This window comes from Miniopterus natalensis, chromosome 10 (assembly GCF_054644295.1).
Source record: "Miniopterus natalensis isolate mMinNat1 chromosome 10, mMinNat1.hap1, whole genome shotgun sequence".
In the NCBI taxonomy this organism is placed as follows: domain Eukaryota; kingdom Metazoa; phylum Chordata; class Mammalia; order Chiroptera; family Miniopteridae; genus Miniopterus; species Miniopterus natalensis.
Genome location: NC_142090.1, coordinates 16,002,076 through 16,028,915, shown reverse-complemented (window position 1 = coordinate 16,028,915; position 26,840 = coordinate 16,002,076). Strand labels below are relative to the sequence as shown.

Below are 26,840 nucleotides of genomic sequence, written 5' to 3'. Positions count from 1 at the left end.
TGGGCAGTGGCCTGGCTGCATGCAGGGTTCCTAGGGTCACAGAGATGAATATAGCACAGCCCCAGACCATGAGGAGTTCGTTTCATGTTAGAAGGATGCTTATACAGGCTTAGAATCTATATAATGTGTGATGGTAGAGAGGCACACAGTGTGATTAGTTGAGATGTGGTTAGTAGGGCTTCTGGGTGGGGAGAGGCTTTTGAATGATTTTGAATGAAGAAGATCTGGAAACTCTAGTCTAGAGCATCACTAACCCGCCTTTTGGTGGGTCACTGTTTTCTTGGATTTTCATTACTCTATTTCCTTTGAAAGAACCTGTTTGGCATATTTCTGGAAGGTGGGATAGCCCATATTTTTGTTAATTAAGTGACATTTTGAGTGTACCGTGGGAGCTGGCTACATTAAGAAACTGCTAAATCCTTTTGCTAATCAAAAAATCCTTTCGCACTGTGAATGCTGACACTCCTGTTTTTCTGTGTGTGTGTGTGTGTGTGCTTTAAGATTACACTTGATATATTTATTCCCATGAAGCACCCAAAGGGGACTTGTGGACATTAAACATAATTTAGTTTGGGAGTTTTATTTGCAAATATTGGAGCACCTCATGCAATCTCTGGAGACCCTCGGGGTGGTTCCCAACCAGCAGGGGGAATGAATACCTTTAATAACGAAGGGGTGCAGGGCCAGAATCAGATTTCCTGTAACCCCCTCACCCTGCTTCAGCTAACTAACTACTTCATACTTCACCTAACTCAGCTCAAATGTCACTCTCTTTCTTTGGGCTTTAATTTTTGTGTGTGGCAAAGTATATGTAATATCAACTTTACCACTTTAATCATTTTAAGTGTACGGTTTAGTGATGGTAACCACGTTTGCGCTGATGTACAACCATCAGCACCACCCATCTCCAGGACTTTTCATTTCCCCACTGAACACTAATCCTCTTATGTGAAGTGGCCTTTCTGTCTTCCCCTCTCCCCACCAGCCCCGGGCCACCACCTAGGTATTAGGTGCCACTTTTTAAACTTCCCTTTTATTTTAATCAGTTATAAGGTTAAATAGTTTAAAGAGCCATGTATTTCCGCAAGACGTGATAAAAAGCAGCAGAGTCCTGCTCCCCTTCTTCTGTGCCTTGCTCTGCAGCAATAGCCATATTGCATTCTTTAGCTTTGACATTTGCATCCAGAAACCTAGATAAGGTGTTTCCATTGCTACTTCTTGATTCCTCAGGTTTAAAATCTATTGATTTTTCACTATGAAAAATAAGAATTTAGTTTTCCCATGTTTTCATATGTTTATAGATCATTCGTGAGTCTTCTTCTGTGAAATGGCCTTTCATGTTTTCTGCCCATTAAAAAATGAATTAACAGTTGTTCTGTATGTGTCATGCGTCTTCATTGTTGACCTGTTTTTATGCGTTGTAAATATGTCCTCTCAGTTTGAGGTCTGTCTTCTTCCCTCTGTCAAGGGTCTTAAGAACAGAAGTTCTTAATTTTAATGTAGTTGATTTCATCCATTTTTTCCTTTATGGGAAACTTTATGGGTTTTTTTTTTTCTTTTGTGTCTTTTTTAGAAAAATGATTCTCTATTCCAATGTCATAAAAATATTTTCTAAATATTGTCTTCTAAGCGTGTTACAGTTTTTTGCCTTTTTAAATATTTTAATCTACCTAGAATGAATTAATTTTGGTATGTGGTGTGATAAGGATTTAATTCCATTTTTCCATATAGATCTACAACTGTCCTGGCAACATTTATTGAATTGTCTAACTACTCCACAATGATCTGCTGTGTCAAGTTGGTACAAAATAAAGTTTCCAGTATGCTTGGGTTTGTTTCTGTGTATGTTCTATTTGTCTATTTGTGCCAATACTCTACTGTATCAGTTATTACAGCTTTATAATATGCCTTGCTGTCTGGTATAGAAATATCTCCCACTTAGTTATTCAGGATTGTCTTGACTCTTCTTAGGATCTTTATGTTTACATATATGTTTTTATCAACTTCTGAAGTTTTGTGGAACTGTTGGGCTTTTGACTGGCATTACATTGACTCTCTAGATTTATTTGGGGAGAATGGATAATTTTATGACATTGAATTTTATTATCCAAAAAAAAAATAAGAGAATGTCTTTAGATTTGTTTAGAACCTTAGCATTTTTCAATAAAGTTTTGTAATTATCTTCCAGAAATGTTGCGCATTATTTGTTAGAATTATTCTAGAATATTTTTATATGTTCACTATTCTTGGGAAATTATTATGTAGTGACCCACTTATTTCTGATAATGCCTTTGCCTTGAAGTTTATTTGATATTAATAAACCTCCAGATGCTGTTTTTTGGTTAGCATTTACCTGGAATACTCTTTTTCCGTCGCTGACCAAGTTTTCCTTTGTACTTATTCTTTAAGCATATCTCTTGTGAATGCATATAGGTAGGTTTTTTAAAAACTCTATTTTGATCATTTTTGTCTTTCACTGGAGAGCTAAAAACCCTTTTACATTTAGTTCGATTGAAAATAGATTTAGGTGACTTTCTTCTTTTTATGTCCTTTTGACTTGTCCTACTTTTAAAAATTCCTTTTTAAACCTTTCTCATTTTCTTTTGCTTTATTTCCCCCCCTTTTTTGTCATTTCATCTTTATCCTTTCTACCTGCTTGGAGTCGTTTAGTTCCTATTCTAGCAATTTGAACATTGCATACTCACCAAAGTCTAGAAAATTTTCAGTATCTGCCATTTCTCCCACCAACTCAAGGACCTTAAAACACTAACTCTGATTATCCACTTGCAAATAATATGCTATTATTGTCCAGGATTTACAATCTTGGTGATAGGTGATTGGGAAGAAAATATCCCCTGAGAATTCATAACAATGAGTAAGCCCCCCGCATGAGTTTGTGATCTAAATTTGTGCTAATTATGTGATCAAAAACTAACTAACTAACAAAACAACAACAACAAAAACTCAAGCAAATAATTTAATTTAGGCTGGTCTCAGGTTGGTAATGCCCCCCAGACAACTCACAAAAGTAAGTGCAAATCCTCTCTGGAAGAATTCAACTTCAATCCAGGCCTCAAGGCTTTCTACAGATAAAGGCCCAAAGAAAATGATTGACTCCCAGATAAGTGGATAAATGACACAAGAAAACAATGTGCCAGGAGTGAGAACCAATAGAAACAATATGCAACAGAAACAGGCTTACAAAGTCTTCAGATACTGCAATGATCTGACATAAAATATAAAATAGTTATATTTTATAAATTTAAGGAAACAAACAAGGAGCTCTAAAATAGATAAGAAATTTAAGTCATTTGAGCTTGGAAAAAAATAAAATAGAACTTGTAAAAATGTATACCATATTGTGTTGACTATAAAACACAACTGACTGTAAGATGCACCAATTTTATGTGCCATCAGAAACACTGCCAACTATCATCGCAAGATGCCACTGATTATAAGATGCACTCTAATTTCAGAGATATTAAAATGTGGGGGGAAATAGTTTCAGAATTGATGAACTGTAGAAATTGAAATTTAAAATTTAGCAGATTGATTAAATTACAGATTAAACTCAGTTGATGGGAGAATCAGTTAACTGGAATAAAGAAACAAATATTTGGCCCTGGCCAGTGTGGCTCAGTGGTTAGAGTGTCAGCTCGAGCACTGAAGTTTCAGGTTTGATTCCTAGTCAAGGGCATGTATCCAGTCGGGGTGTGTTCTGGAGACAACCAATCAATGTGTCTCTCTCACATCGATGTTTCTCTCTCTATCCCCCTTCCACTGTCTCTGAAAAAACAATGGAAAAAATATCCTCGGGTGAGAATTAAAACTATATATATAAATAAATCTAAATAAAACTCAAGCAGAATAAACTCAAAGAAATATCTACCTAGACACACTGTAGTGTATCTGAAGAATACATGAAGATAAAACTGCACAACATCAAAGACAAAGAGATCTTCAAAACAACCAGGGATACGAAAAGATCACCTACTAAAAAACAGTAAATGGACCAATGATTACCTTTTGACAGTAAAAAACGGAAGCCAGAAGATGGTGGGGCATTTTCAACCTGCCCAGAGAAAAATAATAACCTAGAATTGAAACCTAGCAAAATAAAGAATTTTCAGACAAATAAAAACAGAGAACTTCACTCAAGGAATGTTTTAAAAGGCACACATCAAGCAGAAGGTAAATGATCCCAAATACCAGGTATATTCTTCTAGGAGGAAAGGGCTCAGTGAAATCTTCAGGGAGAAAATTTGCCTACCTCTCAGGTATCTGATTTATTACTATTATTATTTTAATCCTTGCCCAATGATATGTTTTCACTGATTTTTAGAGAGAGAGAGAGGAGAGGGGAGAGAGAGAAAAAACATTGATGTGAGAGAGAAGCATTTATCAGTTGCCTCCCATAAGTGCCCAGAGCAGGGATTGAACCAGCAACCTAGGTATGTGCCCTGACTGATGTTCGAACCTGCAACCTTTTGGACAATGCCCAACCAACTGAGCCACCTGGCCAGGGCTCAGGTGTCTTATTTATACTCCTTTTTGGGATCTGCAGTCTTATTTTCATGCAACTGAGTGATACATTAAAAAAATTATTTAAAATACCTTATCCTGCATTTTAGTTTCATTTGAGCAGGAGTGTTTAGGTATCTATCGAATCCACCCACCTGCAGGAGATAAAAGTATTCCGTCAAAACTTCTTCAGGGAAACTCTCCCTGTCTCTTCAGTTTTTATGGAATCCATGTCACCTGTCCTCTCGGCACATTGGACCTTCCCCTTGCAGCACATATACCAGCTACATGTTTCTATTTATTTGTATATGCTTTACATTAATTTTCTACTTACCCCATTAGAAGTCAAAGGGCCAGGTTTGTATCACTATTTCATTCCTAGATCTTAGCTAGTCCCTGGCACATAGTAGGTATTCAGTAGACATTTATTGAATAAATGATGAAATGAGTAATTAATTTTGAGGGAGACGACAATATTAGGTATTAGAGCAAACACTGCTATGAGTCTCTGCTTCAAATCCAGCCATTGGAGGCAGTGTTTTCGGGCTGGTGAATTCCTGTAGAACTGTGCTGTGAATACGTAGCCATTACCACCTGTGGCTACTACAATGAACTAAAATAAATAAAATAAAAAATTCAGTGGCTAGTGGCTAGTGGCTATCCTATTGGACAGTGAAGACTTAGAACATTTCCATTATCACAGCAAGTTCTACTGGAAGTGGTCATAGAATTCTGAATGCTTAGCTGCCCCCCTCTCTCTCTTTCTCTCTCGCTCTTGCTCTCTCTCCCCCCAGCCCCAAACCAAGCACAGGGATAGATGTCTTAGCCTCAGTGTCTTAAAAGGATGCTTTTGAACAAGAAGACGCTGGGTACTTTGGGTGACTAGCACCATCCCCACTTTTTTCTTTGAACTATTGTTTACTAAGACATTCTTTTATTCCTATTTCTCCTAACCCTGCATGTTACTCGGGTGGAAAGCGTAATTGCTTTCTTTTTAGGTCCTTTCAACCCTCGGCTAATGCTTCTCTCTGAGAGTTCCCAAGGCCGGGGTTCTAGGAGAGTTTGGCGTGTCTGAGCGGCTGACCCACGAAATAATGGAGTAGGTACAGCGGGGTGTGGGAGCGGGGCGTTCTGTCTAGAAAAGAGCTCCCTTCTCTGCACACAGGGCCAGCTCATTGGCCATTCTGGGAAGGTACGGCTGGGGAGGGGGGCTTCTGAGAATCGCCGGTGACAGCTAAGTGGCCTTTTGTTGACATCCTCTGCTGAGCAACTTGGCTGGGGCTAGTCTCTGCCTCCCCCCGCCTCCTGCGGCTTGTCCGTTAGACTCGTGTACCATTCAGGCAGCACCTTGCAGCCTCTGCTTCCAACACGACTGCTTTGTGCGCCCGCCTCAGCTTTATTCCTGCCACTGCCAGACCATAAAGGGGGCTGCGCCGGGCTTTAGCAGGCCCGAGAAATGGACTCTGCCCTCTGTTGAGAACTATAATAATGATTGCAGGGACCTTCCTGGCCAGCAGAAAACTCCCTGCCTCCCCCAGCATAATGGGGACCACCTGAAGGCCGAGAAGAGGGACTCTTCCCTGAATTCCTTCCCGCACGATAGATTTCCTTTGTTCCCCTCTCCGTTCCCTTCTTCCCCTTCTCCGTTGCAATCGGGGTACTGACCTAAGATGCAGCTGTGACTAAGAGTTAAGGCCTTTGACATAATAATACATTCCATTTTGAAGGCTTTGCTGAGCCAATTCACCCAAGTTGTTTCTTTTAACCCCCCCTCCCACAACCTGTGAGGTAGGGTGTCATTAAACCCATTTGACTGATGAGTAAACTGAGATTTAGACAGAATAGGTGAATTGCCCCAGATGTTTTAGACAGGAAGTGAGCACCAGTTCTTTGTCTCTAAGCCCAGCGTTCTTTCTATGGCTTTCACACCCTTCTGTGTAACAAGGGTATGGCCCAGGGAAGGTGTGAGCGGGCGAGGAGGGAGAGGAGAGCAAAAAGGAAAGAATTAAATGAGGAAGGAGGAAAGGCCTGATTCCCGTGGGTCTCTGGTTACTCTTATCTTTCTTCCAAGATTTGATGTTTACAAGATGCTGGCCCAGTAAACTTCCAGGGAAGAGAGAAAGCTAAGGGCCTTGTCTTCCTCTCTCTCTCTTTCCTTTCCCCTTACCAGGAGAGGATGTGCCTAGAAGTGGGGAGGGGGGGCCCTAGCGCTCCCAAAGCCAGGGCGTGGGAGTCACACACTGGGCCTCCCCAGGGAGACCTAACCCCATGGCTATTCTCAGGCCGGGCCTGCCGGCCTTTAGGTGCTGTGCTGTCCTGAGGCCCTGGCCATGCCTGTGCGTGAGGCAAGCCCCTGAAGCCCGCCTGGAGAAAGAAGCATGCAGGGCACCCTCGGAGGAGGCTTGGGTCCTGGGCTGTGTGCTGTGGACAGACTGACGCTCCTGGGCTGTAGCTTCATCCTGGCAACAGCTTTGGGCCAAATGAATTTCACAGGGTGAGTGGCTGCTCCGTAGCAGAAGGGAGGGCTGCCAGGAGCTCGGGACCTGGGTGTCCCATTGGGGAGGTGGCTATCCTGCTGGGACCTGATCAAGGCGTAGAGAGTCAGGACTTCGGTTCTCATCCTGAACCCACTTCTAGCTCTGTAATCTCCCACTCCCATGCTCCAGGGTAGGACACAGCTGTATTGTTGTCCCTCCCAAACCCAGAATTCTTAACCTAGTGTTCTTGGGTAAGCTTTTAGGGCTCTAAGAACCCTCTGATATCATACATAAATTTTTTGTGTATGTATTTATTTATTTATGTTGTTGTTGTTAATCCTTACCCGAAGATATTTTTTTCCATTTGTTTTTTTTTTTTAGAGAGAGTGGAAGGGGGGGGAGAGAAAGAGAGAGAGACATCAATAGGAGAGACATATCCTGCACAACCCCAGCAGAGCCTGGGATCAAACCTGTAACCCAGGTATGTGCCCTTGATCTGGAATTGAACCCACGACCCTTGGGTATGCAGGCCGACGCTCTAACCACTGAACACACCGGCTGTGTATGTATTTCTTTTCTGGAGGAAGGGTTCATAGCTTTCCTGATTCTTAAAGAAGTTAATAACCCCCCAAAAGACTACTCACCCCACCACAGATGGATGTAGTATTATACTCCTTTAAATAACAAGCACCAGTATTATGCACCAGGCCAGTCAGGACATGGTTTCTCAGCCTCCCAAAGATCCCGCAGTAGAGGGACAGACCATGACCCTGGGTCAGTTGCATGAAGAACACTTGGGGCTGTCACCTGTCCCCATAATCCCAGTATCTGTTCCTTTCTCCCTTTCATTCCTCTTGCTCTTGCACCTTTCTCTGTCCCCCACATTCCTTCCCCGTCTTTCTCTCCCTGTCTTGTCCTTGGGTTCATTAGTAACACTGACAGGTTTTATTTAGTCCACTGGGTGGTCTGTTCTCGGGGCTGGAGAGATTGCTGGCCCCAGGGCGAGGGCTTGCATGCCTCCCAGAGCTACAAGTCCTTCTGCTCAGTCCTTCGGCCTCCCCGTGACCAGGTGCCTCCCAGCCTTCCTACCAGGTCCCCTCAGCCTGGTGTCTTCTCCACGCTGCCTCCTCCAAGCAGCACAGCCTTCCAGGAATCTGTGACTCAGCAGCTCCCTCTGCCCCTCCCTGTGTCTTTCCAGAGACCAGGTTCTTCGAGTCCTGGCTAAAAATGAGAAGCAGCTTTCACTTCTCAGGGATCTGGAGGGCATGAAGCCCCAGAAGGTGAGGACTCCTCAGGGCTTGGAGACACGTTTTCCCCTCTTCACAGTGGCTTGCACCTTTGGCAATCTGTCCTGCTCTCCCCCTCCCCAAACCTGCTCTCTGATGGCTGTGCCAAAGATCACACAACTGTGGAAAAATCAGCTGTGGCTCCTCTTCAGGAAAGGTTGGGAACATTTGCCCAGAAGGCTGGGCAGCTCTTGCTGGCTTTCCCCTCTGTCCTGGATGGGGGGCTGCTGAGGGGACCCTGTCAGGGCTGCTCTGAAAACAGCTGAAATGTCCTGAGGCCACAGGGGGCAGGGGACACATGTGTCTCTGGGTGGGATGCCATGCAGCACGCAGACTGGACACATCTGTTTGCCAATTGAAAGGACTGGAAGGGCTTGGCTTGGCAAACCTGTGTTTTATTTGGGTTCGTCCCTGTCAGCCTGAGCGTTTGTTTCCAAGAACATTTGTCCTCTGCAAGTATTCCACAGTGGAAAACATTTCCTTCAACTATTATAATAGAAGGATTTTGTTTGAGGGCTGTTGAAACAACCAGATATTTCTGGATGTGGCCCAGAGTCCTTGTTCCTATTTGCAGGAGTGTCCCCATCAACCAGCTCTCAGAGTCCTTAGAGTAATTCTCTCCATTTTATAAAGTCAAAAACGGACGTAACATTCGGACGACCTGGGACTGACTCTAGGTTAGGCCGCTCCTACTTCATTAGGTTTGTGGGCAGCGATGTCTCTGTCTTCTGACCAGGGTTCTTGTCCATGTTAATGTCCCACACGAGGAGCTGTCTCACTTTCAGCAACCGTTTTGGGTCCTTTGGATCTGGGCAAAGTTGCAGTGTGAGCCTGGGTGATGAAAGAGCCCCAAATTAGGGACGGAAACTCAATGCCTTGGGGATTTTTTGTTTTTGTCCATCTGTCTGCTTTGCCTTAGGGTTTCCATTATGGAACTGGGGCCCCTTTATCTCTGTAAGAGAAGATCACCTGCTTTTCCAGGGCGCCTACAGGGTTGTGTGTAACCACATGACATAAACGCACCCCCATTTCTTTCCTCTGTGGACAAGGTGGACTTCTGGCGTCGCCCGGCCAGGCCCGGCCTCCCTGTGGACGTGAGAATTCCTTTCTCTGAATTGACAGACGTCAAAGCTTACCTGGAGTCTCATGGCCTTGCTTACAGCATCATGATCCAGGACATCCAGGTGAGGTCCTGCCCAGCGCTGTCTTTCTAGTGTGGGCTTGACATGGAGAAAAAAGATCCAGGGCTAAAAGTGGAGGAGGGAGACGGGAGGAAATAGCTCGGGCTTTTTAAAGGCACCATGGGGAGGCAGCTTTGGAGAGAGCTCCCTTTGCTTTCTGACTGCTCCCTCCTGCCCTGGTTGTGTCTCCGCCATCCATACCAGGGAATTCCTTCATTCCAGAGAAGGCCCCCCCACCCCCCCCAGGGCTCTCATTACTAGGTCCCTCTCCCAGGCAGGATTATCCCAGAGGAGCAGCTTTGGCAGAAGTGGGTACAGACCCACCCTTGGGGTCAGGAGAGGGGAGACTTCATCTTGGGCACCTCTTCTCCCCATGCCCCCTGGTTCTGCCCCTTACAGCATCTTTTCTGAACACTGTGGGGTTCTAGTTCAATTGTTTTGTCTTCAAGGAGATTCCCAGGACCCTCCTTCCCCCAGCGCTTTTGGGGGCACCCCTCTGCAGATGCTGTGCTGCACCCACAGAGGTTCTCTCCCAGCCACGCTGTGCTGCAGCTAATCCCCCCTCCGCCCGAGTGTGGGAACACGGAGCCTCCTGCCGCGCACACACTTGACACCACATGCCAGGGGATAAACGCATTAGGCTGCATTCCTTTCCCAGGCAAGCGCAGGGCTGGGGCACTTAGGTCCATTCAAAGACTTTCATCCTCACCAGGCACATCTGTTTCCCGCTCAACATGTGGGGGGTGGGCTATTTCTCTAATTAAATCCCCACAAACAAAAATGGGGAAACTCCCACAGACAAGAGAGGCCACCACATCAAAGGGAACGGCGCTCCGCTCTCATTGTAGCCCAGGCCTGCATTTTGAAGTTTGCATTTCCCTGCCTTCTCCATCCTGGAAACCCCGCAGCATTTGGCAAACAGATATGAAGAGGTCTCTAAAAAGTTTCTGTTGATTTCTGCACGTCAGGAATAGCTCCAGAGGCACCTCCGAGCCTCCCCCTGGCTCCTTTGAAGCTGGTCGTCTTCACCTCGCAGCCGGTCCTCCCCCCTAGTCCCCAGCTCCGGAATCTCTAGAGGTGGGGGCTGGAGGGGGGGGGGGCGCTTTTTAATCTTTTTCAGTAAAATGCCTGAACTCTCAGCCCTAACCCAGCCAGGCAGGATTTTCACCAACTCGCTCTGTCTGCAACCCATCAAGCTCTGATTGTCAGGTTTGAGATCAGATTTTGGCTTAGAGGGAGCTGGGGGTGGGGGAGCCGCGGTGTGGAGTTGATTTGTGGTGGTGATGGGGAAAGGTGTCCAGGAGGAGGAAAGCTCAGAGGCGCTAACAGGAGGGGAAGGGCTTTGCACCACTCAGGTTTCTGGCCCCCAGTCTGATGTTGCAGCTATTAACGCACAGGCCTGATTTCTCCGTCTTCTGGATCTCCTGGGCTCCGGTTTTCGGCTTAGTGTTTCCTGCACAGTGGGCCCTCAGCAACTGTCCGCCCAGTTACTCTATGAGCAGGGCAGGAAGAAGATGCCCAGAGAGACCCCTCTTCCCCTGAGGCCTCCCAGGCCCAGGATCATGCCCCTTACCCAGCACCTACTCTAGGACCTGCCCCCTAGCTGGGGCCTAATAAACGTTAGTTGAATTAGTGGATGTGAGAGGGAAGGACAGAAGGGATGCTTGCTGGACGTACTGGGCCGAGCTGGGCGTGAAAAGTCAGGGGTTGGCTTTCACTCGAGCCAGAGGCGCCGGAGAGTTTTGAGGAGGGAGGTCCCCCCCCCCAATGCCCCCATGATCAGAAGAGGTGGGTTCATTCATTCTGCACACAGATAGATGCCTACTGTGTGCTGGGTATCAGGCAAGGGGCTGGAAACCCAACGATGAGAACTGGGGCTGTATCCAGGGGAGCTGAGTGCCGTGGGGGCGGGGAGCCGAGGGAGTGCATCGGTGATTACAATGGGGTGGGTGAGTGCACCGAGGGAGTGGAGCAGGTTGCTATGGGAGCGAGTACAAGAGGCCCCAAGTCGCTCTGAAAAGGCGGTAATTACGGTGTGGCTGAAGAGCAGAAAGGGGGGCCTGGGAGGGGAAGGGGGCCCCAGATTGGCGATGAGGCCGAGCCAGATCACAAAGGGCATCCTCGGTGGGGTGAAGAGGTCAAGATTTTATCCCGAAAACCGTGGGGGAGCCGGTGGAGGTCTCTGACATGATCAGATTGGCGTTGAAGAAAAATCCCTCTGCCTGACAATGTTGTGCTGGGGACAGGAGCAGGGAGAGGCTGGCGGGAGGGAAGGCGGTGAGGAAATTGCAGTGGGCCAGGCAAGAAACGATCTGATTCCGAGTGAGCGCTATTTGCATTTAATTTTCCTCACCTCCTCGCTCTTTTCAGCCCTTTGGTGGTGGTGGTTGTTTTTCCTGTAGGATGAGTCACGGTGGAGAAGCTTCACTTGAGCAATCAGCTCTGTGGATTTTAATGGCTTTTTTTCTGATTACAAAATTAATAAATATTCATGCAAGGTAATTTGGAAAATAGGGAAAAAGCACAAAGGAGAAAACAAAAATCACCCATGCTCTGAGCATCAAGAGCAAAATACAATTTAGTGTAAATATTGCTTCACCAATTTCCCCCTCTCTACGGAATCACTCCCATTAGCATACAAATATAGAGTTATTTCTCCCATCCTAAAAAAAAAAAATCCTCCTTAGATCTATTTCTCCCACCTCCAGCTATCACCCCATCTCCCCGCTTCCTGTAGAGCAGACCTGGAAATCTGCACTCGCCTGGGTTAGCCCAGCGTACTGGCTGCTCCATCGCGTGTTGTTTTCCTGTTTCCCAGCTCTGTCCTTTGACCTTTCCTCTGTCCCCTCATCCAGGATCAGTATTGGGTACCTTCAGCCTCCTGAATATTCCCATATTTACAGCTCCAGCCACTCATAGATCTGTCCTGAACTCCAGACTCATACACTTTGCTGGACATCTCAGACCTCACAGGTCCAAACTCAACTTCCCAGGCTCCCCCCCCCGCCCCCCCCAAAAAAACAACCTCTCCACAGCCTTCCTCATCTCAAGAAATGGCAACACCAGACAAGAAACTTGGAGTCATGCTTGACTCCTTTCTCACATCCCATAGCCAATCCATCAGCAAACCCCATCAGCTCTCCTGTCCAAATACGTTTTCCCACAGCCTGTGCTACCACCTGGGCCAACACTCCATCAGCCCTCACCTGGATTATTCCAGTAGTTTTTGAACCGCTTTCCCGGGTCCCACCCTTGCCTCCTTATTGCCTAGTCTTAAAACAGCAATCAGAGGGGTCCTTTAAAAATATGCAAGTCTGATCATATCACTCCTCTGTTTAAAACCCTCAATGCCATCCCAGCTCAGAGTAAAAACCAAGCCCTTAATGGCTGTAAGGCTCTACATCATCTATGTCCCGCCCGCATCGCTGACTATTTTTCCCTTGCTCACTCAGCTTCAGACACCTGGGCCTCCTTGCTGTTCCTCAAACTCGCCCTTTCCTGCCTCAGGGTCCTTGACTAGATTCGCACCCCAGGGCCTTTGCACATGCTGGTCCTTAGAGCTGGAATGCTGTTTCTGCAGACATCCGCATGGCTCATTCCCTCGCTGCTTTCAAAACCTTACCCACGTCACCTTTCCACCTTACTTTGAATTGTACCCTTCTTCACACTCCCCCTGACCCACCCTCCTCCCTCTGCACACCTCTCTCCTCGACACTCACTGCCTTCTAATAGCCTATATAATTTACCTTTTTATCTTGTTTATCGTCTGTCTCCCTTACCAGACTATAAACTCCACGAGGGCAGGCAGTTTTGTTTTGATGGCTGCCATATCTTTAGTGCTCAACAAACACTTGTTTGGAAGGGATTCACCAGTGGAAATGCTGTTGGCTGGGGTGGGAGCGGGGGAAGCTCTAAAGAGGTGAGGACAGGCAGGAAAAGGCAAGGGAAGGAGAGTCTGGCTGCACCACAGGGACAGGGACAGAAGAAGGACTGGCCCCTCTGCTGGTCCTTGGCAGGAGCAAGTGCTCACTGATTCACCCAAGTGACCATTCATGCGGACGATCTGCCATCCCAAGCCCTACACACACCACTCCCCTCTGGAGGCATCCAGATTTTCTGGTCACGCCTCACAATGACTGTTCCATCACAGAGTCCTGGAGTCACCCCAAGGCTTACTACTGTTGTCCCGTCATTGTCACGCTCGTCATCATCATATCTAGTATTTACTACATGTTGGGCAACGTGCTAAGCATTTTACATGTATTAACCGTTCTAATTTTCACGAGAGCACGAGCTAAAGTATGTGATAACATGACCCCCGTATTATGAAGACACGGAGAAATTAGTAATTTGCCCAAGTTAGTGACAGCGTCGGGATTTCATCTGGGACAGTTGGCTCCAGGCCTGGCACCCTTTACTGTCGTGCCATCTGCCTCCTCAGAGGTTGTCGTCATCGTTCGTGTGGCGTTTTAAGTTTGCCTTTCGGGCAGCGATGCCAGAGTTTTGCTTCGATCTGTCGGGGGGTCCATTCTAACCCCCCCAACCTATGCCCCCTCCCATGTAGGCATGGACTGTAGTTGCCACCGGCCTTTAGCTGCTGTTGCAAGCCTTAGGCCTGGAAGAGAAGGCCGGGGACCAGCTCCTGTGCCCCGCCCGTGCTGTTTCCAAGAGCTGTGTCCCTTTTACGTCTGTGGTTGGAGTTCCCCTGCCCAGTGAGCTCCCTCGGGTGTCAACTCTCTTTTGGGGGCCCTCAGTCTCCTCCCCTCCCTCTTCCGGGAGGTGCTGTTCTTTGCTTAATGTCGCCAGCCTTCCCTACTCCTGTCATAAATTAATTCACACCGAGGTATTACTTTCCCTGGCAGGTTATGGCTTCCAGGGGGCAAATGGCTGACGTCTGAGGTTTTTGCTTTCCGTTTCTCCTCGGAGAAGCCTGACAGGGCTGTAATTAGGCATTCCTGGGCCTGTGGCAAGACCGCATTCTTGGTTCTCCCAGCCCCTTCCCTCAGCCCTGGGAGGGGAGCAAACATCTGTGTGGGTTTCGGGCCAGGGGAGATTAATGTTCCTGGAATTGGGGCCCAGCTGTGAGGGCTGAGCGTTCCCAGTTTGTAAGCGGGTGTCACAGCCATTCACGGGGCTGTGAGGGTGTTTGGAAAGATATTTGCAGTTTGGTGCCGACTTCCCATTTGCCTCCAAGCTGTTGTGCGGAACAAAGGACAGCCTTATGGGAGCTGTCTTCCTGCGGGGGTCCCTGGGCCCCTGGGCCTCTCTTCCCAGCTTCTCTTCCCTGCCCTGCACCTTCCCCCAGCGCCTCAGCCCCCCACCAGTCCGCAGGAAGTTAGACTTACGGGCCCTTTAACTTCACTCTGGTGGGGCCAGGGCAGGGATGGATGGGCCCTGACTCTGGGTGCTGGCCGGGCCTGCTCTGTCCCCTGCAGCTGCTCACCACAGCTGGCAGTGCCCAGCTCAGAGACGGGCACACATCGGTCATGGGGGGGGGGGCTGCTGAGATTTCCGTTGGTTTCCTGGGCAGAAGACAGATTCCTTTTGTTAGAGTTTCCCAGGCTGGTGCTTGTGCCAGTGAGGACCAGGGCTCCTCCGGCCATCCTTAACTCAGCCCGCAGCCCAGCTCTGCCCCAGGGGGACCGTCCTCAGCCCTGCCGGTTCTACCAGAAAACACTGCAAGTACAGCGGCCTTGCGTGTAGCCGGTGCTCAGCGAGAAAGTAAAAGGAGCCCCAAACATGGATTTCCAGTCCTACCCTAGCCCCTGTGAACCTGAGCAGGATTGCGAGTGAGCAGTGCCTGGTGTGCGGCAGGTGGGCGTGGGGGGGCTCGCTTCCAGCCCTGGGACTGCAGGCTCCGTGCTGTATTTTCACCCCTAGGGTGTTTTGTTTTAGTTTTAGTATTATTTATTCATTTAGAAGATTTTACTCATTGGAGTTGTATAAGGACGTTGCCAAAATGTAAAAGCAGAGAGAAGGGAAAAAATGTGTCAAGTCATAATCCTCTATCCTAACAGGCATTGTTAGCATTTTGGTCTATTTTTTGGCATTCTAGTGTCCTTGGCTCAGGGTGTTGCTCTTTTGTTATTTTAAAACACTTTTTAATTGCAGAATAATAGGATGGGCTTTTCACCTGTTGTTAACATTTTAAATATTTGCTTGCCCTTGCCCTCTGAGTATACACATACGCACACAGGCACGCAGATATATCTATATACACACATACGTATATATCTATGTGTGTATATCTGTGTCTACATCTGCATCTGTATCTATATCTGTATCTATATCTATATGTAGGTATAATTATTGTTAGTTTTGATAGCTAGCTAGCCTTACGGAATCCAAGGCTAGGAACTGGGATATATGGTTTATTATCTCAACTCTGCCCTTTGTTAATTTTGCCATTAAATCCCTCCAACTCTTTAATCTGCTCTGTCTAAAACATGAATAATTAATTCTTGCCCTGTCATCTGGTCATCTGACCAGATCAAATGGTATAATGAATGAGGTTAAAGGTGACAGGTCATCCAAAAGGCTCTGGCTGAAGCAAGGCACCATCAAGACTTACTTGTGAGCTGCAAACCAGGGTAACTTTGGGCTGAGGTCCTGTTTTCCCAGTGCCCTTCATGGCACTTCCCACGCTGCAGGGTTAGTGCTGAATCCTAGGCTGCCTTGGTCCCTGGATGCCAATGTAAGGGTATATAGGCGTGGGGTGAAGGGCACCTGCCCCCCTCACTGAGTCCCAATATGGGAAAAATGTTCCAGCATGATGTGGGAGGTCAACCCAAGCCAGACACTGAACTGCCCTCTCTGTGGTCAGTGGGAAGTACCACATGAGGATTGAGGGCCAAATCCACATTGACGCCCAAGGGCATTGGTTTTGGGTCACCTATGCTGTGCTTAAGGGGCAGTTAAGGTGGTGAGTGAAAGTCTGTTGCTACTTTAATAATAATGATCTGGATTGGCTTTCCAAATGGCTTGGACACCAATTGTCTAGGCCACTTCCTGGGGGTAGAGTGGATATTGTGGGTCGGGGAGCCCTTTGTTCCCTCGGGGGGTCAGGGTTCATGGCTCAGCACGGGCCTTAACTCAACAGAGTGTTCACAGAGGGCAAAAGCAATGTTGGCAGTAGACCATGAGCATCTTTTCCAAAACACTTTCGTATCCATGATTACATTTTATCCTATGAGACGGGCAGGGCAGATATTGCTGTCCCAATTATCAAGCTGAGGAAACCAAAGCTAAGGTTCCACAGCAAGTTAGTAGCAGTGGCAGACTTAGAACATGGCTCTCCAACTCCTTGCCCTGTGCTCGTTTGGGAAATGGCATCATGAATGCCAGCTTGTCAAGCAGAAGAATCCCCCAGAAACCCAGCAGCTCCTCTTGTCTTGCAGCTCATGCTCCCTGTGGCTCATTCTCCCGTGTTGATGCTGTCCTTGTGCATCCACATCGGCCGGGTTCAGAAGAGGCGTCCTGTCCCAGCTCACTCCTTCCCTTCCAACATGTGCTCCTTCACTTAGGTGCTGCTGGATCAGGAGAGAGAAGCCATGGCGACATCCCGCCGGCTGGAGCGCAGCACCAGCAGCTTCAGTTACTCTTCTTACCACACCCTGGAGGAGGTAGGTATTCTCGGTTAAGCTCTGGCCTCTGTTTTCCCTTTGGGTCCTCAGCGTCTCCAGACTCAAGCAGAGACCAGTGAAGGACTCTGGGGTCTATGGGAGACTGTGAACTGACACTTGGGGAGTATGCAGCAAACATTGGGTGAAGGTCTGTTAGGTAGACAGTCACCTTCAGAGATCCAGAAGCCAGGATTCAGATCCAGGGGACCGGGGTTCAGCAGTCAGCCCATGGCAGGTACGAGGCCAGGGTAATGAGTCTACTAGGTGGAACACTAAAGCAGGATCCATCATTGGCCAGGACGGAGCAGGTAGAGACATTTTCACATCTAACGCTTTGGCTAGTGGTCCAGGGGTCTTGACGTCTCCACGACCACTCCTGGTGTTAAGTGGCCCCAGCTGTGGGTACTAGAGTGTAGAAAGGGCAGGAATCCAGGCACATTGGAGAGCCATTTTGTAGAACAAACAGAGTTACCTTTAGCTGGAGAAAATTCATGATCATGGTTATAGCTGGTTAGGGCAGGCACGAACGATTGTGACTTGTTTATAAAGGACAATATGCATGGAGAGTCCAGGGAGAAACAAGGCACAGTTCCCAGTTCCATGAGAAGGGTGGGACATTGGTATTGTCCACTGCATTATATCACCTTCACCCTTCCCATTTCGCAAGGCCTGCAACAGAGGATCCATTTTCTTTCACAAATTTAATTCAATAATATGTATTGAAAGAATAAGAGAATGAATTAATATAGTCCATCAACATTTACTGATGTCAGAGATAAATAACGCTGCTTTCAAGTGGCTTAGAATCTAAAAGGAGCAAGAAGACTAAAAATGACACTACGAGGTCTACGAGATCTGTCAAATGTATTGAATGGGAGCAAGAGAAACTTTCCTTTTGAGTGAGCCTTGCAGGCCAACCCTGGGCACTGAGTAGGCTCAGCACATGCTGTTCTTCCAAGCAAAGTCTTAGCTCTGCATGGTGGTGAGACACCTGGGAATCCAGGCCAACCACAGCTTGTTGCCTTAAGCCTAGAGGTTGTCTGCTTGTAGTTTTCGATCTGGGTTCCTTCAGATCCTCATGGGAGGTGGGAAAGCATTAAGGAGGGTGGGATGGGAGAAGGAGTCTATTCAGAGAGGTCCTGGGGCTCACCCTCTCCTTGCTTAACTGCCGGTCTGATAAACTTCATTCCTTTCAGATATATAGCTGGATTGACAGCTTCGTAACTGAGCACGCAGATATTGTCTCAAAAATTCAGATTGGCCTCAGCTTTGAAAATCGGCCCATTCTTGTCTTGAAGGTAAAAGCTAGCAGCGTTGACCGCTAGACTCTACAGTGAGAGCCTCTGGCACAAGATTGAGCTCATGTAGAGTCGTGGCTGGATGGGAGGTTTTTATTTATTTATATTTTTAATCCTCACCTGAGGATATGTTCATTGCCTTTAGAAAGAGGGGGAAGGGAGAGAGAGAGGAGAAAAAACATCGATGTGAGAGAAGCATCAATCGGTTCCCTCCCCCATGTGCCTGGACCGGGAATTGAACTCGCAACTCTTCCGTGCCCTGGACAATGCTCGGACCCACTGAGCCACACCGGCCTAGGCTGGGTGATAGTTGTAGGGAGAGAAAAGATGTGTATACTCCTGTCCTGAGGTGATCCATAAACTTTGGGATTGTGGTAATCAGGGACCCACCCTTATAGGCATGGACAGGTGACAGCGTTGTGGCCTGGCATGTCCTGGGTCAGGAAGTAGGTGGGAGGGTTGCTACCGAGATGGACTGTCACAGCGTCAGTCACCACCCTGGACTTGGGGTATGAGTGGGGGTGAGTCAGCATTCTTCCAGTTTTCTCAGTTACTTCATCTGTTAGATGGCGAGAGAGATACCTGGAGGCCTCATTTACAAATGACTGAGGTCACCTGGTTCCCAGCCCTTCACGAGGACCACTGGAAACAGAGTTTGGGCAAACTTAGCAGTGGCAGTGCCCTGGGTCATGAAGGAGGCAGGATAGAGTGTGGGACCAAAGGGAAAACAATTCTTAGTTGTGCCCCAAAGGGCACTCAGGAGTGGGGACCATGCAGGACATTTGACATCCAGCCCTCAGAGAAGACAGGCACTGCTGCTCTCTGCAGTGCCCTGGGGGACTCTTCTGAGGGCCAAGTGATCTGCCAAACTTGGGACCTGACTTCCCCTGTCCCTTTCCCCCAGGGGCCATCTGTGCTCCTCCCTCCCTCCCTTCCTTCTTTCTTTCCTTCTTCCCTCCTTCCCTTCCTTCTTCCCTCCTTCCCTTCCTTCTTCCCTCCTTCCCTTCTCTCTTCCCTCCTTCCCTTTTTCCTTCCTTCCTTCCTTCCTTCCTTCCTTCCTTCCTTCCTTCCTTCCTTCCTTCCTTCCTTCCTTCCTTCCTTCCTTCCTTCCTTCCTTCCTTCCTTCCTTCCTTCCTTCCTTCCTTCCTTCCTCTCTCTCTCTCTCTCTCTCTCTCTCTCTCTCTCTCTCTCTCTCTCTCTCTCTTTCTTTCTTTCTTTCTTTCTTTCTTTCTTTCTTTCTTTCTTTCTTTCTTTCTTTCTTTCTTTCTTTCTTTCTTTCTTTTTCTTTCTTCTGAGACCTTACTACTCAAACTGTGGTCCTTGCAGCCGCAGCTGCAGCATTCCCAGGAGTTTGTTAGAAATGCCCAACCTCAGAGTCCTCCCCAGACCTACTGAATCAGAATCTGCATTTTAGTAAGATCCCCAGGGGGACTCTTGTGCCCTTTAAAGTTTGAGAAGCACTAGAAATATCTAAGATGCTTACAAACCTGGGAAATTCTGTGCTTCGGGCTGGATCACTTTGCTCTCCAGGACCACTACTGTGTTGCCAGGGCTCCAACATGTGTGCACTTCGTGGGCTCATGCATAGGAACCTGCACATACAGCCCCCCTCTTGGGCATCTAGGGCCACCCCAGGCAGTGAGGTTACATCTGGGGCCTCCTTCCAGGAAGCCCAGGGACAGCCCTGTAGCTGTCTCGATTCAAACTTGTATGGGTCCCTGTGCTTTTCCGCAGTTCAGCACTGGAGGTTGTCAGCGCCAGGCCATCTGGATAGATGCTGGAATTCACTCCCGGGAGTGGATCACCCATGCCACCGGCATCTGGACTGCCAAGCAGGTCAGCATGGACGATGGGGGCTGGGGCAGGGGGCGGGGGCTGCTTGACTATTTAAGGGCACCTCCAGATGAAATATTATACTTGGTTTTTTTAAACTCAGGGTGCTCTCTACCCTCCTGCCCTTTGGAACAGCTGCCAGCTGGTCTCCTGCAGCACAGAGCTCACATCTAGCCTCTGCCTTTTAGTTGCTTAAAATCCAAGCCTTTGTTTCTGTACAAAGGATGCACCTAACGGCCTGATGTTCCCTCTGCCTGCAGCCACTGGCTGTGCAAACGTCCTGTTCACCTTGGAGGAGAGCCCAGTGGGGCCTCCCGTCCCTCAACCTGTTCCCACTGTTTTTTTTTCTTGCAGATTGTCAGTGAATACGGCAAAGATGGCATCCTGACAGACGTACTGAAAGCCATGGACATCTTCCTAGAGATCGTCTCCAACCCTGATGGCTTTGCTTTTACCCACAGCATGGTGAGGGCACTTGGGAGGGAGGCGGTCAGGGGCCAGGGTCAGCTCTGGGGGGATGGAGGAGAGGTCCCTTCGGCTCTGGGGAGCTGGGCTGAGGTTCCCTGGGGGCCGGCCCCTTGGGTTCCTGAGGCAGGTGGGCTGCTCAGTTCTGAAGCTGCAGCTTTTGTCCCCTGACCTCCCTCTTGCTGCCCCTCTTGCTGGCAGCCTGTGCTCAGGCCTCTGCCCACACCCTGGCGTTAACTGCAAGGATTCTGATCTGCACCCTTGGCCCTGTCCCATGCCAGCCTCCTCCTGCCCTAGAGATTCCTTCCCTTTGCCCCTCCCTGTCCTGCCAGGCCCTCTTTCTTAGGCCAGGCTGTCAGGGGCTCCCAGCCCTGGGAACGGGCTCAGTAATGAGGTCATCTGTCCTGGGCTTTCTCAGAATCGCCTGTGGAGGAAGAACAAGTCCAACCGAACGGGCATCTCCTGCATTGGTGTGGACCTGAACAGGAACTGGAGGTCAGGCTTTGGAGGTATGGCAGTTGGCCGGACCTGGGGGCAGGCTGGAGAAGGACGTGTCCCTTGACACGTCTCCCGCACGGTCAGGTTATGTTGACTCTTAACCTGGGAGGCTAGGTAGTTAGCTCAGGGAGGTGAGTCATGGCCAGGAACGGGCACGTGCGGGGATAGGGTGCACACGCGTGTGAAATGCACGTTCGTTCAGCCTTCCTGAGAAACATGGAAGCAGCGTCTCGCACGGGGACTGCCTGCCAGGGTCAAATCTGAAATACGGCCGAGAAGGGCTTAAGGAGGTGATCTTGCTGGCTGTTTCCAACCCAGAGTTTCCGATGCCTCGGAAAGGCCTCAAGCCCTTCCTTGGAGGGGGCGGGCCACAAGAAAATGCCTCCAAACTCATTTCCTGAGAGCTGTGACCTGAGAGTTGCCCTCCAGGGAGGGCAGAGCCATACTTCACATATAGAATAAGCCAATTCCTTATCCTCTCCAGCGCTTGAGCTTGGTTTTTAATTTTTCACCCAATTACTTTGTAACCCTGGGCTGATGGGTGGGGTTATCGCCGGGCTGTGGGATCCAGGGAGGGGTGGGCAGCTTCCCCCCCAGTTCCTGGGTGTTCTTCAGATGATCTCCTTTACCACGCCAGGGGCGTGGGACTAGATGAGGAAACCGAGGCCTCCAGAAAGCCCAGAGACAAGTATGTGGACCTGGGAACGCAGCACCCTAATGGGTGGGATGCTGGGTCTTGAGAGGACAGTGTTCAGAGGAGAGGCTCTCATGGGCACAGCCCGTGGCACCCACACTACGCTGGGGGATCGGGGTTTGGCTCCACAGGAGACAGTGCCATTGCTGTTGAAAAGATCCACAGATGGGTGGCTAACCCATGAGATAGAATATTCTAGGTCTGGATGCCCATCCCTTTGAAAATTTGGCTTCTTTCAGTCTGCTCTCATTGAAAAATAAGGACAGCTCTGAAGCATGCAGAGGAGCCCCCCAGTCCACAATGTGGGGGTTTCCTGAGATTCTGAGGCTGTGTGTGTAACCACCTGTGTAAGGGAACACAACTGTGTAAAATTAGCCATTTCCACCTCCAAATGGCCAGACACCTTCCCCAGTGGTCATCCATGCGGCCCCTCAGAACTGGCTGAAGCGAGTACCCACAGACCCTGAGACAGACTGGCTGGTAGAAAGACAAATTACTTCTTAAAGAAAATAACGTTTGTTGTTTCACCACTGGAAAAAAAATCAATATATACACAATGTAAAAAATATATATATATGGGGGGGGGGGAAAGCCCAGAGGGGACAAAAAGCTCCCATAATCCCACTACCCAAAGATTACTGCTTTTAATAATTTACCATGTCCTTCCAGAGATTTCCCCATGCTACAAATTACATTTTTAGAGAAGGAAAAATAAATAGCTAATGAATCCATTAGCAGGTACTTGTGAAACAGGCAGGCTCAGAGGGCTTTGTGAGCGGCAGAGAAAGGCAGGCAGCTAATTCCCATTTGGTCAGGGGAAGATTAGTTTATTCTGCTTAGCTCAAACCAGAACTAATGGCCTGAAGTGTTCCTCCATATTTGGGCAAAGCCACCTGGTCGTTGGCAGGGGAACGGCTTTCCGAGCGTGGGCTGCAAACGCAGACAAAGCTTTCAGCCTCCCCCGCTCTGCTCATCTGTTGCTATTTGTCATTCATCAAGTGTAGCAGGTGCAGGAGCTCCTGGCAGACACAACAATCAGGGCCACTGTTAGCTGGGCTCAGCCAGCCCACAGGATGGCTCCTCATTCTCTCTCTCCCTGGGGCACATCCCCTGCTGACCTGGGTCCCCACACCAGGTGAGGACCTGCACACCAAGAGGGGATGTGCTTCCGGTGACAGAATTGCCCCCTGGCCAGGAATAACATGCCTGGGTTGGTGACTCAGGCGGGAAGATTTTTGTTTATGGTTTTATTATTGCTTTGATTTAATTGCTGCACATTGAGTAATCTATAGAGCATCCCTCCCGCCTGCACCGCCCTCACCTGCACTCTTGGGGAGGAGCGTTTGCTGCAGTCCTTAGAGCAGCACCTGAACTGGTCCTTGGGCCGGCCCCCAGCTCTCCAGCCAGCCCACTGTGCTGGGGATCGAAGGGGGTGCTCTGGCACCCTCAGGAAGCTTCAGAAATTGGGGTGACCCCTGGCCTCTGGACCAGGTGTGTGTGCAGTCGTTTCAGGTAGGAGAAGCAAGAGGAGGAACTGGGATGGCTCTTTCCAAACGTGTTCTTAACCCACAAATCTTGACCAGTCCAGCCCACCCCTCCACAACTTGGCCCTTGAGGAGGAGAGGAAAACAGAAGAGGAGGGAAAGAGCTGGGGAGCAAAGAATCTAGGAGGAGATGGGAACAAATGAAATTTGTGAACAAAATAGAGGCATAGCTCCTCTCCTCCAATTTAGGTCCCCAAGAAGAATTTTCAAAGACTTGTTGTATCTGTGGTTCCCAGACCAGCCTCAGGCAACTATGGACATCTAGTGCCTCTTTTCCTGGCCCCCAAACCATGCTGCTCCTGGGGCTGGGGCTGGGGCTGGGGCACAGTGTGAGCAGACACTGAGTTCGAGCATTCAACTGACCCAACCCTTCCCCACGGCAGCAGAGGGTCAGCAATGAAGGGTCAGCTCAAAGGGGTCACGACTCATAGGGGAAGCTGGGGTTGAGACCTAGAGTTTCCTCTGGAGGCAACTGTGGAGGCAGGCCCACCTCTTTAATGGAACCACAGTCATGACTTAACCAAAGGACAAGCCCAGGGAGCTTCTTACAGGGCCACAGAGTTGCTGAGTAGCAGTGTGGCTACACTCCCCTGATGTATTAGATGAGGGTATGCAGTAGTAACAAATATCCTCCAAATGTCAGTGGCTCAGCACAGTAAAAGTTTGTTTTTTATGCACACTAAGTCCAATGTGGGCAGGTGACTTTCCTTGCAGATCTCTTCTGATGGTGATGGAGGGATCCAGGACACTTCTTCCATCTAGAGCTTTTTGCTTCCAACCACACAGACAGAACAGATTGTGGAGAAGTCATGCATGCCTGCTCTTAGTAGCCTTGAACTAAGGAATAGTCACAAGGCCTCAAACAAACTGCAAAGGAGGCTGGGAAATGTACAAGAATACATGGATATTTTGTGAGCATGAAGTGTCTTCCCAAAACCTGGGAATTTGACTCCTTTGGGTGGTTTTCTTTTACTTCCAGGAAATGGTTCCAATGACAACCCATGCTCAGAGACATATCGTGGACCCTACCCTCACTCGGAGCCAGAGGTGTCTGCGGTTGTGGAATTCATCACAGCCCATGGGAACATCAAGGCTCTGATCTCTATCCACAGCTACTCTCAGATGCTTATGTACCCTTATGGCCACTCGCTGGAGCCAGTTTCAAACGAGGAGGAGTTGGTGAGATTGGCCACAGAGGACTTGGGGGAGGCATCTGGCAGGCTCCCAGAGGGTTCAGGCCCTCACTCTGAAACAAGGGTCTGGACCAAGTGACCCCATGGTAGGAAGGAGGGGGGAGCTCGGTCTCATGTGTGATCAAGTCCAGAGTTCAAGGTGCTGGGCTCCCTTTTCATGAGAGCCATCTACATATTCAACTTCTAGGACTCCTAACTCCCTGCTTCTCAGCCGCTGGTGAGGGTGTGGGTGGGGGAGCCCCGGCCTCTCACCCTCTGGATGTCATCTTGCAGTACAGTCTTGCTGAGAGCGCAGTGCAGGACCTGTACCAGGTCCACGGGACCAAGTACATTTACGGCAGCATCGGCACCACCCTCTGTGAGTGAGCCTTCCCCTGGCTGCTGCTTCAGGCACCACATCTACCTGGGGTTGGGCAGGTGCAGGCTCTTGGCTGCCTGGCAGGCCTAGTTGGCCACAGGGCAGTGCCATAGGGCTAGGTGGGCTGGGCCAGAGCTGATTTCCTCACCAGGATGCCGCTTCTTTGTAGCATTCACTAGCGCACATCTCCCAGTGCCTGGCTTTCTGTGGCATTCCTGGAGGGCAAAGATCCCATGCCTAGTGGCCTCAAGGAGCTTTCTTTTTGCTGGGGCAGAGAATGGGCTGGGTGGGCAGGGTGTGGCCCAGGTTAAGGCCTGGGTTGGGAGGCTTGTTATGGTCTGGGATGGGTGGGGGTTTGGCCTCCAGGGCCCACTTTGCGCTCAGGATATTTCTGTACCCCATGGCCACACCCTGTTCTTCCATTCTGGGGCGTTTCTTTGCCCTTTTGTGTGCAGATCTGGCCAGTGGGATCACCGTGGACTGGGCCTATGACAGCGGCATCAAGTACTCCTTTAGCTTTGAGCTCCGGGACACTGGGCACTATGGCTTCCTGTTGCCGGCCACACAGATCATCCCCACGGCCCAGGAGACGTGGATCGCAATTCGGACCATCATGAGGCACACCCTGACTCACCCCTACAAGTAGCAAGACCAAGGCAGAGCAGGAGGAGTGATCCTCCTGCCCAAGGCCTGGGGCTCCTTCTGAGCCCCAAATTATACACTCTCCCCCCAAAACCCTGCCTTGACCCCTTAGAAAATAAAAGGAAGTTTCAATAGGCTTGGTGGCCTCTTGCACTGGGCCGCTGCCCCTTTGGGCTCAGCATTGAGGAGGGGACAGAGACAGCTCCGAGTGCCTCTTCTCTCCTCTTGCAATGTGCTCAGGGCCCAGAACAGAAAATTCACCCTGTGGGAGCTACTAGCATACACATTGTCCCCCTGGTGGTAGTTACATCTTAAGATGACCCCGGAGGGGACAATGCTTGATCTAAGAGTGGGTCTCCAGTGCTGGCATTTCCAGCACCTTGAGGGAGAGGTGGGCACAGAGAGGCAGCTTCTCTTCCTACTTCACTCCCCGTGCTGGGTAGGGGGCAGGGGCCCCTTTCAGACGCCCCACTCAGAAGATCCCACCCTCCCCTTATAGGAAAGTGAATGTCACTGGTTGTGACCTTCTATTCCTCGGCACCCTCACAGGCTTCCCTAGTTTCGGGAGCACAGAGTCGCAGCCAATCGGAGCCAGCACAGCAAAGCGCCACACATTCAGGGTCAAGTCCTTTCTCTGTAGTCATCCTGGTGGTTAGCTCAGGCCAGGCCACATGCTAAGGATGCACTTTATTAAGGGAGAGAAAGGGGTAATATTTTGAGCTACAAGTGAGGCGCCTTCCCCCATCCTCAGGCTTCCTTGCGCCCTGTGACTTCCCCAACCACTAGGGAGCAGAGTAAGGGGTCTGTTTGTCCTGCCCTTGGGGGAGGGCAGGTAATCCCAAGGAGCAAGAGGTCAGCTGGAGAGCTGAATGGATTTGTGTGAGTCTGAAGCAGAAAGCAAGACTTTTATTCGAAAGGGCCAGACTTTTGTTGTTGTTGCTGTAAAAGAAAAGGACTGTGGGAGCCCGTGGGTTGGTCTCTGTAGGACGCAGAGCACAGAGTTTTACTATAAATCACAGACAAAGAAGAAAGCAGGGTGAAATCAGAACAAGTCCCCCTATCCACCCAATCTGTAAAAGAGAACAGAGGTTGGACCAGTTAATGGATGGAGATCAGTGGTGATTAAAACTCTCGGTCAGACCCATTCCAATATAGCACCTGAGCAGCACATAAACAATGGTCGAGCAAGGGGCCTGGGCAGGTGCTTAGAGGCACCCATATGGCTGGG

The 26,840-nt window shown here is 49.2% G+C and overlaps 1 protein-coding gene across 1 annotated transcript; it reads left to right on the top strand.

Annotated features, from left to right (window-relative positions):
* Positions 1–6,899: 6,899 nt before the first annotated feature.
* On the top strand, positions 6,900–26,430 carry CPA5 (carboxypeptidase A5). The gene is made up of 11 exons (XM_016213402.2): positions 6,900–7,015; positions 8,197–8,278; positions 9,334–9,468; positions 16,989–17,087; positions 18,284–18,385; positions 20,120–20,221; positions 20,573–20,683; positions 21,102–21,192; positions 24,399–24,598; positions 24,886–24,970; positions 25,426–26,430. The coding sequence occupies exons 1-11, from the start codon at positions 6,900–6,902 to the stop codon at positions 25,614–25,616; spliced, it is 1,314 nt and encodes a 437-aa protein (XP_016068888.2). The 3' UTR covers positions 25,617–26,430.
* The last annotated feature ends 410 nt before the right edge of the window (positions 26,431–26,840 follow it).

What these genes read in the sequence shown, in the direction of transcription:
- CPA5 (XM_016213402.2), top strand. Translation starts at nt 6,900, where the DNA reads ATGCAGGGCACCCTCGGAGGAGGCTTGGGTCCTGGGCTGTGTGCTGTG. An exon ending in TCATGATCCAGGACATCCAG is followed by an intron (nt 9,469 to 16,988) that starts GTGAGGTCCTGC and finishes TCCTTCACTTAG; the next exon opens with GTGCTGCTGGATCAGGAGAG. An exon ending in CAGCATCGGCACCACCCTCT is followed by an intron (nt 24,971 to 25,425) that starts GTGAGTGAGCCT and finishes TTTTGTGTGCAG; the next exon opens with ATCTGGCCAGTGGGATCACC.